The 17,354-nt window shown below is 44.4% G+C and overlaps 1 protein-coding gene across 1 annotated transcript; it reads left to right on the top strand.

Moving 5' to 3' along the window:
- The first annotated feature begins 562 nt into the window (after positions 1-562).
- LOC146968541 (uncharacterized) lies at positions 563-16,871 on the top strand. The gene is made up of 7 exons (XM_085806270.1): positions 563-850; positions 3,278-3,439; positions 5,846-6,053; positions 6,790-7,561; positions 7,820-7,877; positions 7,944-15,805; positions 16,334-16,871. The coding sequence occupies exons 1-6, from the start codon at positions 706-708 to the stop codon at positions 9,236-9,238; spliced, it is 2,640 nt and encodes an 879-aa protein (XP_085662396.1). The 5' UTR covers positions 563-705; the 3' UTR covers positions 9,239-15,805; positions 16,334-16,871.
- Positions 16,872-17,354: the final 483 nt, after the last annotated feature.

The raw sequence follows: 17,354 nt of genomic DNA, 5'->3' as shown, positions 1-17,354 counted from the left end.
GTTAAATCAGTGATGAGTACAAACGTGTGTGTGTGTGTGTGTGTGTGTGTGACATGGACAGAGAGAGAGAGCATTGTGTCGGCCTGTGGTTTGAGCTGGTGCAGTGATGAATATCAAATAGGCCTGTAGTAGTAGTTGGACATTTCAGCTGTGTGTGTGAGTGTGTGTGTGACGTACTGTCGTTGCTGTTCGTCAATAAACTATTGTATTTTCTCTCTCTTTCTCTCTCTCTGTCTCTCTGTCTCTCTCTCCAGCTCAGACCTTCCTATCGGCCGTCATCCTGTCTCCGTCCTCTGTCACAGCTGCTTGTTTGGAGTCAGCACCTGCGTTCACCGAAACCAGCGCTAATATCTAAATTTACAAATTACTAACGATTCTGGAAAGGACGAATTGCTGTTTCCTCTTTCTGGTGATGCGCTTAAGAGTCGGAAAAACAAGAAAAAAACAACCAAACAAGCGTTTCACCTGCTCTGAAAATGTAGATTAGCTTAGCTCTGAGGCTACTTGTGGTTAGCGGCGAACGCCCGTCGTCCTTCTCCATAAGTCTAATTTTAGTCAGAAAAACGTATTTTAGCGGATAAAAATGTAGTTGGATGCCCAACCAGGATCACGTCTTTTTTTAAGTTGCTAACGGCTGGTTAGCGGCTCGTTGCGCTAGCAGGCCGCGGTGGCGTGGGGCTGAGTCCGGGGCATAGCGGGGGTGCGATGGAGTACCACTCCGGTGGCAGCCTGCCCCTGCTGGGGAGACCGCGGTACTGCCCCGGCGCCAACGCCAACGGAGGATACCTGTGTGAGACGGGACACTGCTGCGGAGAGACCGGCTGCTGCACCTACTACTACGAACTCTGGTGTAAGTTGGTTTGTACTCGATTTCCACGTTAAAGGGATAGTTCACCCACGCAAAATTGAAATTGCACTCATTATCTCCTCCCCCCCATGTGGACTAAGGGCTGGGAGAAGTTTCAGAGTCCTCCGTGGCTTCTCTGAGTTACAGGGGGTCTCGGCGTAGCAGTGCATGTCCATATGACGGTTGCAAATGGATACCAACTGTCTTCGTAACAAAAAGACACACCAAAAAACATCCAAATACCTCCATAGTGTCCAAATCTCGCGAGATTGACGCCGGAACAAATCGCGCGGGATTTGGACGGACCAGGAAGAGGAGCTTCGAGAAGCTTCCGCTACAAACAGGCTTGAAATATAGACTTATTTAATTTTTTTCGGAACAATTTCGCATTTCGGGGCTTCAATACAAGACGGACATTACAGACGAGCAGCATGGAGGTATTTGGATGTTTTTTGGTGTGTCTTTTTGGACAAAGACAGTTGGTATCCATTGACAACCGTTATATGGACATGCACTGCTACGCCGAGACCCCCTGTAACTCAGAGAAGCCACGGAGGACTCTGAAACTTCTCCCAGCCCTTAGTCCACATGAGGGTGAGTAGATAATGAGTGAAATTTCAATTTTGGGTGAACTATCCCTTTAAACCTCATGCAACAGATACAGATAATCTGGCTGATTTTGCCCCTTCAACAAACGCCCGATTCTCTGATGGCTCTTAGAGGTCCAGTGTGTAAAATGGCGTCCGATTGGGACGACTGGGAGTATTTCAGGAGAATGGAGCGATGAGGTGAAGATCTAAGATTTGTTACCTTTAATTGTCGGTGCAAGCTATTTTTAGAACGGCGGAGCAGAGCCGTGAGCTGCTCAGAGCTACGCTACGGAGGCTCATGGGATTTCTTGATTTCCCTCATCAAACTCATCAAATACACAATCCAACAACTCCACAACGCTCTGGTGGACAAGTTGTGACCTGCACATTCACCACGCTATGAGATAATAACACAACGTTACCACACAGAGTTGTTTTAGAGGGAAATACAGAGACTGCTTGATGAAAAACTGTCCCTGAAGGCAACGCGCATCAGCGGTTTTGCATGAATTTCCCTCTAAAACAACTCTGTCTGGTAATGAGCCTCCGTAGCGTAGCCGTTCTAAAAAATAGCTTGCACCGACAATTAAAGGTAACGAACCTACTGCTATGACTATAGCGATTATGGCAATGGGCCAATTTGACAAAATGTTGAACTATCCCTTTAAAGCAATTATACACTTATACAAATGTGACCAGTGTTGTCTGGCCTGAGTGAGTTTCGAACCCGGGTCGACCAGCACTGCGGGCGACGATGCTAACCGTTTCACCAAGCGGTCAATGACCACTTGGCGTATTGGTTAGCACGTCTTTTATGGGCGAGTGAGTTTAACTTCAGTACCGCTAACCGCCACACGGTGTCTCTTCTCCTCACTGGTACCTCGTGACTGTGGCTATACCCGCGGACCTCCGTTACGCAAATATATTCATGGGCATTATATATTTAGATTTTGCCGATAAATCAGGACAATTCTTACACACTGGACCTTTAAGATCATCCTACGAGATGATCCTGTGGCGTGAGGTGTTTTTAAAGGACAATTCTGGGCAAATTCAACTCGGGGCTGTATTTTCCTAACATTTTAGGTCTAAAAGAAGGAATCTGAGGATTTTCAGTTTCATGTCTCCTGATTTGCGGTAGTTGTGTCTGTCCCCGCATCGAAGTTTATTTACTTGAAGCAAGTCAAGAGTTGATATTCCTGTGTTTATGACACAAACGGGAGCTTCCGACTGCACATGAACACACTGAGTGCGTCAACTTGGGTCTCGCGCAAGACTTTGAATTAGATCTAGTTTTACAAACATGTCGGCTTGCTTGAAGTAAATAAACTTCTGGGTGCATGTTTGAGTAGCCATCTGACGCTGTCTGTGGCTTTGAGGGCTGTAAACAGCCTAAGCCTTTAACTCTGTTTTTAGTGTTTGTTTGTTTTTATTCTGTTTTATGCTTCTCTTTTTTTTAATGTTTTGTCTTTATGTAAAGCACATTGAGTTGCCTTGGTATGAAATGCTGCTATATAAATAAAGATGCCTTAAACTTCCATCCACTCCCATTCATTGCTGCCGTGGCGACGCAGGGACAGACACAACTACCGCAAAACAGGAGACATTAAACTGAAAATCTTCAGATTCCTTCTTTTAGACCTAAACTGATAGGAACATACACCCCCGAGTTGAATTTGCCTGGAATTGTCCTTTAAGAGTCAATTTCTCCCGACAATCTGCTCGGACAAATCTCGCATAGTTCCTCTTTAACAATGAAGTGAATCTACAGACATTTCACGGCTGATAGTTGAGTCACAACAGCGTTTTTTTGTTAACATCCCTAAATGTTTGTGCTCAGGGTTCTGGCTGCTGTGGACCGTCCTCATCCTGTTCAGCTGCTGCTGCGCCTACCGCCACCGCCGCGCCAAGCTGCGGGTCCAGCAGCAGCAGAGACAGAGGGAGATCAGCCTGCTGGCCTACCACGGGGCCAGCTCCTACCCCTCCTCCATGCTGGACCTCAGTAAGAAACCATCCGTCCGTCCGTCTGTCTGTCGCTGACAAACTCCACTCTCAGCGTCAGAACACAATGAAGCCAGTTCTTGTTTTGTTCGCTTGTTTTGTTGTTTATTTCTGTTTGTGTTTGACGCTCAGCTGTCAAGTGACGACGACGACTCGGTGGAAATTTACCACTCGGGAGACCGGTGGAGTTTTCCATTTGAACTGGTTTATTCCAATTATGTCCTGCAGAAGTTCTTTGTGATTCGATCAGATTGTTTTGCTGAAGAAAAACTTTTATTTCCTGAAATTAAATTTTCAAACAGCCAGTGGAAATCTACAGAACAGCTTCAGTCTCACAGGGGAATTACCCTGAATATTTCAGATGCTGCAATGTTGTTGGAGAATATTAAAAGAAAATATTTAAACTCATATACCAGGGTTCTTACAGGTCCTTAAAAAGTCTTAAAAGGCATTGAATTCATTAATCTAAAAACAAGGCCTTTATTGGCATTAAAATGTCTTAAATCAAATTTTCAACAGTCTTAAAAGTGTTAACACATGATAAGTGGTATTTTATGGTTGTAATTAGTCTCAAATCTCAAAATAATTGGTAGCATTCTGACATAGAGAAGTTTTAGTGCCGGCCGTCAACGCTAAATTTCTCACCGCCAACAGCTCCCGAGTCAGTGTTTTTTTTTTTCCAGACTTTTTATGCATTTATTTTGAAAGGACAGCTGGAAAGAGACACAATCCAATGTTCATGTAGCAGTCACTTTACCTTGGATCACATAGGAAAGTGGGTCAAATTGTCCCTAAGCCTATGTAATTGATGTGGTGTTTTATTTTATTTTTTTTCTGCATTTGTGTTTATTATGAAGTCGGTCTTAAATTTCATTTCAAGTGGCTTTAAAAAAGTCTTAAAAAGTCTTAAATTTAACTTGGCTTAAGCTGTAGGAACCCTGTATACAGTGTAGAACTTAAATATAGACATATGTATGTATGATATAACTGTTGCAGTTGATGGTCCCTGCTGTCAGTCTACACTGGGGCTGTGTGAGGAACATGAGGACATGATGTCACTGTGTTATTTAAGTACCTCATTGCAGCTGTCAAATTCATCCCAAACTGGGAACGCCCCAGTGGCCTCCGAGTGTTAAGGTATGGTCACATTACACCTCCGTCCTACAAACGCTGGCTCTGACTCTCCATTCACTTCTATTGAGGGCATGCAAGTCCTGTTTTAGTACAACCAATCAACCTACCAACCAACCAACCAGCTTTGTCTGAGTGGATGTGTGGAGATGTAAATGTTAAAGGTCCAGCGTTTCTTGTATATTATTATAAAACCAAACGACAAACTGTGGTGTCGCTCTTGAATGCTGCTCATAGTTTATGATCACTGTTAAAAATATTTGTTACATGCACCAGGAGGTTTTTTGGGGCAGTTCTTTTGACCTGAAGTGTAATGTGACCAAACCTAAATCTGGCCTGGGACCTTTCTTACATGCCACGCTTTGCCTCTACCCACCACTTTCCGGAGAATGACGCTGGGTGTCGCCATGACACTCCATTCCACCGTTACTGTATTGTTGATACTAGCATAGACTGGTTGATAGACATTGGCCTTGATTACTTTATTTATAATCATCACGTAATTTTAATGAGAACAATACGGACGAGGTTTTAGCTTTATGTCACATTTTCACGTCACTATATCACTGTTGTGACTACTCTGATGTTTATGAAGTCTATAAAACAAATTGTTCAACAAACATTTTAGATTAGCTGGGCTAACCGTTAGCTGTTAGCCGTTAGCAGTGTCAATAAACAATAACTCAATGAACGGCCCATGAAAAAAAATATTTTTCCAGCGGATATCCTAGTTACAACATGACTGAGCTAACTGGAGTAGTTTCATGTCGTGTCCGACAACGGGAGGGTTTTGACAGCTGACATCCTGATGTTAGCTTAGCTGCTGCTGTTAGCTGTCAATAACTTAGCTGTCAGCAGCAGCAAAGCTAACAACTAAAGTTACGATAACCATGACTAATTACAAAAACATGCACACAGAAATAGTAATGTTTGTTCAATAATTTGTTTTATAGACTTAACAAACATCAGATTTAGTCACAACGGTTTTGGCAGCCCGGAGCCCCCACATTTGGTACCTACACTGGTGGCTAACGCTACCAGTTAGCCGCTCACTAGAACGCTACTAAAACCGACTTCCCTTGTGGTGTGACGCAATGGATCATGGAAAAATAAAGTGGTGGATACCCTACTTTCCTGTCACCTCTCTCCTGACTACTATCAGATGAGGGCAATAAAATGCTCCAGAAAGACTCAAAAATAAAAACATTCAGTAACAGGAAATTCCAAACGAGCATCCGCGACTTTCCTCTGACCTCACTCCCTCTCTGTTTCTCAGGTTTCCTGGCGTCTCTGAAGTTGCCCTCCTACGAGGAGGTGGCTGCTCAGCCGTCGACCCCCCCTCCACCTTACAGCTCAGTGTTTACCACCCCCCGCTACCCCCAGCCCCCCCGCACCGTCGACCCCCACCTGCTCACGCAGCACGGTCCACTGCTGCACCACCGGCCGCTCAGCGACGGTCCCTCCTCACTCAGCTCTGATAACAGGTAACGATGCCGCTAATGCAACTGAGAGCACTGAGGTTTGCTGCTTCTACTTCTGTGAATACTAGTGAAAAAACTCCTAGTTTTGCTTTTATTAAAGGGACATTGTGTAGGAATTCCTCCCATATAGCATTGCGGTTGTATATCGCAAGCAACTCAATCGTATTTTTCATGCTGCATTCACGTGAAATCGGGCGGACGGCAGACGGACGACAGCCGCTGCACGTAACGACATAAACAAGCCTCTATGTAAACAAGTGGTCCGTCAGCACGAGGCAAAACAATACACGTGACAATACGTTGTCATGGCGATGTGGTATTGTTTACCTGACCCACGTTTTACCGGCTTTCTCTGGACTTCTGTGACTAAAATGACATCTGGTTTGTTAGCGACGGCCGTCTGCCCGACTGCAGGTGAATGCAGCATCAGTGTAACGCTCCATTCCTCCTCACTGCGTAAAAACATGGAGACACCACATGGCAGCCAGCACCGAGCTTACCCGCTCCATGTAGATATTAATGATATGAACACTTCAGTTTGTGGATTACTGGTTAATGAAAAACAGACTTTTGAACCAAATACGTGAATAGATAACAGGAGAAGTTACACAATGTCCCTTTAATACTTATACTTCTACTGTTGTATCTGACCCTACTCTGTAACCTTTCCACTACTACCACTACATGCATTGAACTGTTTATTGAAGCTGAACTGTAACACTACGATCTTTCCCCGTAGCTCCAGCTGTTCCTGTGACTCCTGCTGCCCCTCCTCTCCGTGTAGCTCCTCCCTCTCTGCGCCCGTCACGTACGAGACCGACACAAGCCACGCCTCCACGCCCAGCGAGGCCGCGCCCCTCGCTCTTGATGTCACCCTGGAAACCATCACCAACGCGGCTAACTGCTTAGAGGTGAACGAGAGGATGGTTGCCGCCGCCGCTGCCACCGTCGAGGTGGCCATTGACATCAGCGAAGCAGATGCTGCCAGGGCTCAGGAACCTGTTGCCACGGACTCACCGGTTCCCAACCAGACTGTTACTGTGGCCGTCGTTACCCGGGCGGCCTCCCCTCAGCCTCTGCCCTCCCCCGGGTCTGAATTGGATCTTCCTGTTGGATCTACATCCCCCATAAGCCAACAGCTTGATCTAACACCATGTACCCCAATGGTTAGCACCTGTAGCTCAAGTACGCTCCCTAGTCCCGGTGTTGTTGACACAGCACTCCCCTCTTTTCAAATAATCAGTATTGATGACCCCGAAACTGCCCTGAAAATCACTTCAGGCACTTCTACCCCAACAGATAACAGCACTTCTGACAGACCCACGGCCAACCTGACCCTAGAAACCCTCAATCTCACAAGAACTTTTGATACAGCCAGCGTTCTTGGTAGCCCAACAACCTCCGTACTGTCCCCAGATGTTGGAAGAACTTTGGCCCTGATAACAGGATCTGCCGCCCTCCCAACCTCAGACCCTAGTCTTAGCCTTGTGCCAATCTTGGCACCTTCAAACCTTACCCAAGACCCAGTTCCTTCAAACCTTCCCCTAGTGTCAATAGCAGTACCTTCAAACCCTACCCAAGATCCAGACCCAGTTCCTTCAAACCTTACCCTAGCGTCAATAGCAGTACCTTCAAAGCTTACCCAAGCTCCAGACCCAGTTCCTTCAAACCTTACCCTAGTGTCAATAGCAGTACCTTCAAAGCTTACCCAAGCTCCAGACCCAGTTCCTTCAAACCTTACCCTAGTGTCAATAGCAGTACCTTCAAACCCTACCCAAGATCCAGACCCAGTTCCTTCAAACCTTACCCTAGCGTCAATAGCAGTACCTTCAAAGCTTACCCAAGATCCAGACCCAGTTCCTTCAAACCTTACCCTAGTGTCAATAGCAGTACCTTCAAAGCTTACCCAAGCTCCAGACCCAGTGCCTACAAATCTTAACAAAGCCGCAGACACATTAACTGCAAACATTACCCTATCTTTAGAAGCATTGCCCACCACCATGACCCATAACACTTCTCCAGACCAAATACCAAACCCGACCCAAGCTCCACAGTCATTGACCCCCTCTCTAGAACAAGTCTTGCCAAATCTTACCCAAGCTCCAGGGCCAGTACCTTCGAACCTTACCCCAACACAAGACCCACAAACTAAAACCATCCCTCCCGATTCCTCACTTAAACAAGTTCTAACTCCTACACATTCAAATCTTGGCCTAGTTACAGATGTAGCACCCAAGTCACCCACTTTCGCCCATTGCCAGAACCCAGAATGGTCACTTGGGGTGGGTTTTACCCTGGTTCCTCCCAGCCCTGTGACAGATTCACCCCAACAGCCAGGAGCTCTAGCTGTCCTTGAATCTTGTCTAGATCCAGATGGTTTTAGCTCTGGATCTGGTTCTGGTTCTGGTGTTGGTTCCAGATCAGGTACGCTGTCCTCTCCGGGCCCAGTGCTTACCTTCCCAACGCCAGCCATAACCATAGAGTCAGTGTCAAATTTTGCTCCAATTCGGTCGCCCTGTTCAATCCTTTCCCCATCCTCACCATCATCCCTCCCCTGTTCACCTTTTCTCCCCTCCCCTCCGGCCTTGGCCTCCACTTCCCTTCCTGCCCCGGCTTTACTACTGGACCCACTCACAGCCCTGCACCAGTCCGACAAAGGCGGATCGTCGTCTGGCCACGCCTCCTCGCTTTCCCCCTCACCTCGTGCCACTCAGTCCCCTCCGAAACAGACTCTCTTCTCCCCCTGTGTGGACGTCTTTGAACCGGGACCTCCCAGTTGGGAGGATGGAGACGAGGACCAAGAGGACGAGGACAATAACGATGACGATGAGGATGACGACATGGGCGCCGACGAGAGCCAGTATCGGCATCGACGGCTGACCGGTGACTCTGGCATTGAGGTGTGCAGGTGTCGGGTAGAGGATGAAGATGATGAGGAGGATGAGGAGGAGGAGGAGGAAGAGGAGGAGGAGGAAGAAGAGGAAGCAGGGGAAAGGAAGGACGATGGCAGAAGAGAAGGAGGAGAAAAGAAGGGAGGTGGAAACACTGATCTCCATGATAGCGTGGACTGCCCCGCCAGAGGTCAGATAACCACAGGGGAAGGACTCACACTGTGTAACCCCACCTCCACCACCACGCCGACGTCAGAGGACAACGGTGAAGTCGTCATTGTCATGGAGACCGTGTGATCGACAGAAACAGGCAGATCAAACCATTCATCATCTAAAGAAGGGATGAAGAGAAAACGAAACTATGGCGTCCACCCATAAAACTGTTTTTAGGAGATCTTTCTGTTACTGGGAATTTCAACACAGATGTGGATGAGTCACATCACATTACACATACAACATGTTGCTTGTTCAGCAGCTGTTAGTTAGACCAGCACAGGTACCAGATGTGTCGCAGGAGGAGATTCAACAGGAAGCATTTGCTCAAGTCCAACTGTGAGTTGGAATTTTAATTAACCATGGTTCCAGGTTTCTGCGTGGTGAGTACCGGGGTTATTAAAATCGGAGGAGAGGCGTTTTACTCAGATTGCATCCAAGGTGGATAACGTTTACAACCTCTATAGAACCACTGTAGAACCGTTGTCAGCTATATTTGTGAAATATCAAAGAAAGGTTACGACCCCTTGCTTTCTACTTTGATCCCAACAAAGTAACACCGGAGAGTTGTCTATTAATGAGGAATGTCTAAATCTCTACCACAGAGAGAGCTACCTGTGTCCCTAGATCATATCATGAATATTGTCAGTCGGAGTGAACAGCCTAATAACGTAGATTTGTTTTTGTTTGAAGGTTGAGGTGACGCAGTTAACTGTCTCATCTTTAGTTTAGTTTGCACCTCAGAAGAGTCGGTAAGGTACCCTGTGGAGTAACATTCACTCTGTCTCTAAAGCACATTGTGTGTGTCATTGAAGCTTAAAAAATATGTTGAGTCAATTCCCTTCCTCATAAATTGATCACGGTGTTATTTATTAAGGCACGTTCCGTAAATTTAACACAGGTAGGCTTCAAAATTTAAAAACAAACCATAGTAGGGGTTTACCAGGTAGGAAATGTCTACTGAAAATGCCAAAGAAGTTGCATTATGGGTTCGATATCCCAACAATTCACTAGAAATTCCCAACAGTTGATCAGTGGAGTTTGTATAAACAATATTTACTGGGTGCACAATCGTGTCTATGGACATTGTAGACGTCAAAAATCCACAGGGTACCTTCAAACTGAAGGACCAGTCACTGAAAGCTTGTCAACTAGTCAGCAACAGATTAAAAGGGAGGCTATGGTTAGCTGAAGGACCACAAGATGAAAATTGGTCATCAAACGTTCACTTTTCATATCTGGTGACAGATCTGAACACAGGTTGTCAATCACAAAGCTAACCTTGTGTCCGCAACTTACCAACTTGTAAATAGTGTTCACATCAGCATCCAGTTCTTAATGAAAACTCTGATTGATTGATCTGACTTTGCAATGAATAATGCAGCATCCAGAATCTGTTATTCATGTAGTTAAATGGATGTAGCGCCCTATGGACCGTGCACAGGATTTTTAACCATCACACGACCAGTTCTTTGTTGAGTGGTCCACTGACGTACATGCTTACAAGTCGTAAACGTCAGAATCGCTTCCATCTCCGCCTCCCCGTCCCACATAAAGGCTGTGAACATGGTCGGTCGCCTTTGGGTGCTTTATGCCTCTGACAGAAAGTATATAGGCGTTTCTTACGTCCATCTGTCACCAACAAGAAAAGAACAACTTTAAATAGTTGAAGATTTAGCAGAAGACACCTCACTTATCTCTTGGGCAGTGACAGGGGTTTGGAAACGTGCCGGGGACAAATTGGCTGTTTTGGAAATGAAGAGACCGATGTAGGAGGATGATTCACTCCGACTGACAGAGGGAAGACTGATTCATTCATTAGAGGGAATGATTTGATGAAGAAGTCTGTCAGGAAAGCGGAATTAGGTGGGTAGTTTATGAAACAAGAGAGACAGCTTCTCAGATTTGATGCGTCCATAGCAACTTGATCCTATATTGAAGGTTTCAGGGCGGAGATATCGGTCGGCTTCCTGTGCGTCGGCCTTTCAGCAGAGAAAAGCTTTTGCATAAATAGGAATAAACAATGGGCGCTGTTAGACAGAAACAAAGCACCAAACAGAACGGGGATGGGAGCACGTCATCGTTCCAGTCTTTGTCTCTTTCTCTGAATTTGAGGTCAGAGGCAAAAACACGGCTGCAACAGAAGCTACTTTCAGTCCCCGTCAAAATGCTGAAATTACCTTTCACTTTGTGCATCTCTCAATTCATAGACACCTCTCCTTTATGCCATTCACAGTCCTTCATGAATTTACTTCATCCTACAAAAATCACCAAACGAGACAAGCTTTTTCAGGGCCTTTAAAAATGACAGTAACCTCAATCAGTAAATCGGTAAAAAGACGCGGAAGCTGAGTCATTAGAATTTATTTTTAGGCCATTGTTGTATATTACATATTAATGTATTTGTACACTGTCAGATTGATAGGCGTGTCAATATTGATATTTTGTGACAGAAAGACTTAAAGGTAGAGTATATTTTGTCAATGACAGAGTGTTAGTAACATTTGTATTGTACATGCTGGTGTATTTATAACCACCATCTGAAATTAGTGAAGAGCAATATTTTTCATCAGCAAGAGTCTGTAGTGTGTAAATAACTCCCTCCAGAAACACAGCTGCTTCAGGAAGGGTTGGAAGCAAGGAAACACATTGTCATTGTTGGGTGAAAACGCTGTTACCCCAGTTTACATGATTGGCCCCCCCATGGTTTGGTTTGGGCAATTGTTACGCTAATTAATCCAATAAAAACATCTCCAAAAACGATAATAATTGCATCAGGGTCAAGAGGAAAACAGTCGACACATTGCAGATGTGAAGTTTTCACCCAACAACAGCAGTACGATGATTGTAAGGACAGTTTTTTGAAAAGAGATGCGTCATTTCCAACCTGCTTGACGAAGGTATGACATCACACATTTGTAAGACTTTTTAATTGTGCTAAACGCTATCTTTTTCCACATTGTGATAATAACCTGATCAACAACACGCTGACAGATATTTTCCTTTAAGCCAGATGCTCTCCACTCTCTCTCTCTTTCACTAGAGGTTGAACATAGAAGTTGGTCAGAGGTGGACGACGTGTCTTAACTTTTTTCTTACACCTGCTTCCACAAAGTGCACTTGTTTTTGCAGCTTGTTGTGACAGCTGTGTTAATAAGTTTCGCAAATGTGTGTTGATCCAAACCAGATGTTGAAAACAAGTGTGTTGGAAAGGGACACCAGAGAAAAACCAACAGCTAGGGCAATGATGAGCGTTATCAGATTGTACTGGCGGATGATTGATCGAACCAGAACTCTTCATCGTGGGAATGTTCAAATGACGTCTCATTCAGACTGGATTTATGCCTGTAGGGGAGGGGAGGGGTGATTTCAACATACCTGCTCTGTCAGTGATTTGAATTCCATCTGGAGCATCTACGTGGGTAATAAATCACTCCCACCCCAGTAATAATTATAGCCACAATGACCCGAGGTTTGCTTAGGAGCTGCCTGGTCGTCCTGTGATTTAAAGCCCATCCGGACCCAAGAGCTTGCTTGTGTTTTAACTTTACACAATCATTTATTGTATCATACAAATGTGAAATTGGACATTTTTGGTGTAAAGTGTCTTCTAATCATATAGATGGAAACATTAGGACATCAATTTATAGGCCAACCAATAGAGTGCCGAAGCGGAAGCAGGAAGTAACGGCGCCATGGGTCCTTCATTCGGAAAAACTCCTCTACCTGTTTAAAACATCACATTTCATGCCGAGAAATCAGCAGTTTATCGTAAAACGGCAATTCAAACGGATCAAGAAATAAATCTTTCACTCCCGTTCACTTGTATGGAGACTTTTTCCGATTAAGGACCCATGGCGCCGTTACTTCCTGCTTCCGCTTCGGCACTCTATGTGATTTTGAGCTTTGGCACCAAAAGTAAGACGAATTAGCTACCAGCTGTTTGCAGGATACTCATTGGCTGTGCACACAATTGTCACTGGATTACACAATGACTGCTGTGCTGATGAGTCTCCGGCAAAGTTGTTTTGTATAATTTCTAGGCAGATGTATGGACTTTTGTTTGTGATGGACATATTGTCGGGACGTGAGAGTCTCACCGAGTGTTTCATAACTAGATTGACTGTGTTGTTGTGACTCTGAGAACAAAAGTGGTTTTTGGTCCCGCTGAATGTCCATGTCCATCACAAAACCATACTGGATGAAACCACCGCCTCCCCTCTAGTTTTTAATCCCGTCCGAATGAGACTCTAGAAAGTAAAAAAACACGGCATCTTGAGGCAATATCATTTAGGAGGACAGCGATGTTCTCAGGCTGTTCCCTGTGTAACTACGGCAACTGCTGTGGCACAGCGGTCGCCTGACGATTGTGTCGGTTCAAACCTGAATCATTTAATTCAGCCTTTCTTCGATTGAAAGACCTCGAGTCTTGTTTGACTGATCCTTAAACCCTGTGTCCATGCTGCATTACAACACAAACTGGTCGCAAGATGGACAGTTGGGTATGTCTTTGTTGACGAGAGGTACCCATAACCTGATGATCAATGACGATGGACAACGCTACGTTGGACTTCACTATGACAAAAGCAATGTCCTGCCATGGGAAGGAAGGATGTGACGAGTGAGTTGGACAGTTGTTTCAAACTGATTTTGGGCGGCTGGATGTTTTTCTGGACTGCTTCGGAAACCAACGCGTACAAGATTGGAGATTGGATTCATACATGGATGGATTTTAAAAAACGATCCAATCTTCCTTTTCTAAAAACCTCTGTTGGTAAATTCACAGACGTGGACGTCGTAGAGATCTGGGTTCCTACCGATCCAGACTTCGGAGTCGAGTCAAAGAGATTCTCGTCCAGAACACAATCCGATTCGGTTCGTTGAATCCTGTGGACTTAAAGAGTTTGTAGAGGCTTGAACGACCTCCTCTGGAAAGCTCAAAAAGGGGTGACACCGAGCCGTTGATGTTGTGGTTGATGTTGTGGTTGGTGGTGTTTTTTTGTTTACCTGAACTAATAAGGTTATATATCTCCATGGTTACAGAGTGCCATTTCTACTTGACAACTGTTACTACTTTAGCATTAGATAGAGTTGTTCTTGCTCTCGTGTGGGTGTGGACTTTCAACCAGAATGACTGGAGAAGTGTTGTCTGAAGTGTGTCTCTAGCTCCGGTCTTCCCAAAGGCTCTCGGCTCTGGGATCAGCCTGATGTGATATCTGGCCTCTCATTGAGGATTTCGTTGAATTGTAGACAAAGAAACAATGAGTGGTTTCGAATAACTTGTTCACAACAGATTGTCCAGCAAAATCTTCAAATGATCTTCAGGAACAGGAGGCTGATATCAGGGCTGAGAGACCTTTTGGAAACCCGGTCTTTCTCTCTTTTCGTTGCGTTTTTTGTAGTTTTTCATCGAATGTCGGTGGACAGAAACATTGAACAGTTACTCCCCTCTCAGAGTTTCACACTGACTGGATTCACACAGACGGGTCAGATTTGGTTTCAACCTTAAATTAACCTTGAAGATAAAAGATGAAATTGACTTATTTGACTAACTTGAGTCCTTAGATTGTCTTTAAAATTCCTTAATTAAAGGGACAACGAGGAGTTTCTCCAGCGGCAGAATGAAAAATTCTGCGACAATAAAAAAGTCTCATATTAATGTGGATGAATCTACGCTACCCACACTTGTTAATGGGCCCATTTTCGATAAATCTATCGTTTTGTCTCTATCGTTATTTTGTTATTATTAGTGGTGGTGGAAATGCTGGGCGAGCCGACCAGCGTTTCCTTACTTTCGGTTTCGTGGCGAGTCATGAGAATAACGCCACCGAATCACCGTTTATGGTCGGAACTACGACGGTATGTGATCGTCTTCCAACCTCTGACTTTAATTCTTGATGAATGAAAACATGAGTCTGTCTTGCGCCGGTCAAAGAATTTCACGGTGCACGGAGGCTCATAAATGTAGTGTGAAAACGCTTTGCATTTACAAAACTCCTCGTTGTCCCTTTAATTAAAGGTTCTGGACTACAAATTAGCAAATAAAGTTGGTATATGAACTACTAATCTACTTCCACTCAGCAAGGTTTCTAGGCAGGATTATGTCATTGTCTTTTCACCCCAATACAGTGACTGTCTTAATTGGAAGCAGCGACAGCCGGAAATACAAATTTAGTCACAATTTGTGCAGTCACAAGATTGTTGGTGGGAAAATAACTACATAGACACACACAGAAGTCAGCTGGGTGGATGAAGAGGTGGAGGCTGCAGGTGTTTTGTTGCACTTTGGGTGAATTTCAGACACATTATCGTCGGCAGGTGAAAAGCGAAACAGCTTTTTCATGTGGAAATAACAGCATCACACGCTCTGATCACAGTCGCTGGTGGTGCTTCACTCTGCAGGTATCCAAGGATATAAATGGAAATCCATCATCAGACCCTGTGAGCTGGTTGGTGAGATCTGATGGATGTCTGTGGCTTTTTAGAAACTCCGCCAGCATTGATAGTCTGGGCTTCCTCAGAAACAGAACAGCACTGAGCCCAGTTGGATTCAGAAGCCAAACTAATTGAAGGTTAAAGCTCAACTTTTAACTTAATTTTGACTCAATGCACCAGTCTGCTATTGGCAACCAGTCATTTAAACCTCCTGTTGTCCTTCTGGCTCAAATTGACCCAATCTGTTCCCTTCCTTCTTTCCTTCCTTTCTCCCTTCCTTCTTTCTACAATCCTTCCTTCCTTCCTTCCTTCCTTCCTTCCTTCCTTCCTTCCTTCCTTCCTTCCTTCCTTCCTTCCTTCCTTCCCTTTGTCCTTACTTCTTCCTTCCTCTTTTGATCCAGTTGACCTGATCTGTTCCCTATCCCTCCATCTTTCTTTCCTTCCCTTTCCCCTCCCTTCCTTCCTCCTTCTTCTTCCTTCCTTGAATCAATCAGTTCCCTCCCTCCATCTTTCTTTCCTTTTCCCTTCCTTCTCTCCACAATCCTTTTCCCCTCCCTTCCTTCCCTTCCTTCCTTCCCTTCGTCCTTACTTCGTCCTTCGTTTTTGACCCAATTGACCCAATCTGTCCCCTCCCTCCTTCTATCTTTCCTTCCTTTTTCCCTTCCTTCTTCTCTCCCATCTTTCCCTTTGTCCTTCCTTCCTTCCTTCCTTCCTTTCTTCCTTGACCCAGGAGGACAACAGGAGGGTTAAACCTGCACTGACCCTGAAACGTGAATCCAGTCAAGGTTTCTGACAACTCTGGTTTTTGGCCTCATTATTTTTATTTTATTTTATTTTATTTGTTTTACCATTTTGGGCCTTTGATCAACTTCCACTAGTTCCATGAGGAGATACTATGAAGCAACTCCACTGATTATTAAACGAACTAAAACTTCAGTCTGTTCTCTCGTAGAGCCCCTCCCCCCCTCTGTCTGAAGGACGTTTTTCTCTTCTCCTTCTTCTTATCTCTTCTCTGCTGTCCTTCCTTTTTTTTTGCATGAGGTTTCTGTCGGAGGAGTCGAAGGAAGCAGAGAAGAGACCGGCCTTTAAAATCCCTAAATATTATGATGACGATGACGACGATGATGATGATGATGATGATAACGATGCTAATTATTAGTATTACCTAATTAATAGTGAGTGTGTATGTGTGGATGTATGTATGTATGTATGTGTGTGACCTAACTAAACCAGCCTGTTCTAACAGTGTGTGACGATATACTGAATAAAACTGTCAAATCTACCGCCAGTCTGTCTACTTCATCGATATACTGAGGATCAGTCGTTATTTATTGATTAACACAATGATAATAATAGGAAACAGCAAATAAAACTCCAACATATTCAAGTAGAGATGTCACGATTACTTGTTTTCACAATTAATCGTGGTATTAAACGCCACAATTAATTAATCCTAAATACCGTCACTTTCCCAAAAAGATGATGTTGGAACCATATTGGCAGATGTGCACAAAAATTAAGGTAAATGCACAGATAAAGGGTCCATTTAACTAACGTAACATTGAATTGGTGGGAATTTAAATGTTAGCGTGTCATTTTTTATTTTTTTGACATTTTTTATTTTTATTTTGTGAGAGCATTACAATACAGTAGTTACTTTCAGGGAACATACAATGTTACTTCTGCCACTCACAATAATTTTTTTTATGTGTGTAGATAGACCTACATAAAAGAGCAAATAAAGAAATGTCTACCAGGCAGCTTT

The sequence above is a fragment of the Trachurus japonicus genome, chromosome 18 (assembly GCF_045865225.1).
Source record: "Trachurus japonicus isolate A0001 chromosome 18, Traja_1.0".
Classification (NCBI taxonomy): Eukaryota; Metazoa; Chordata; class Actinopteri; order Carangiformes; family Carangidae; genus Trachurus; species Trachurus japonicus.
This window is presented reverse-complemented; position numbering and strand designations above follow the sequence as displayed.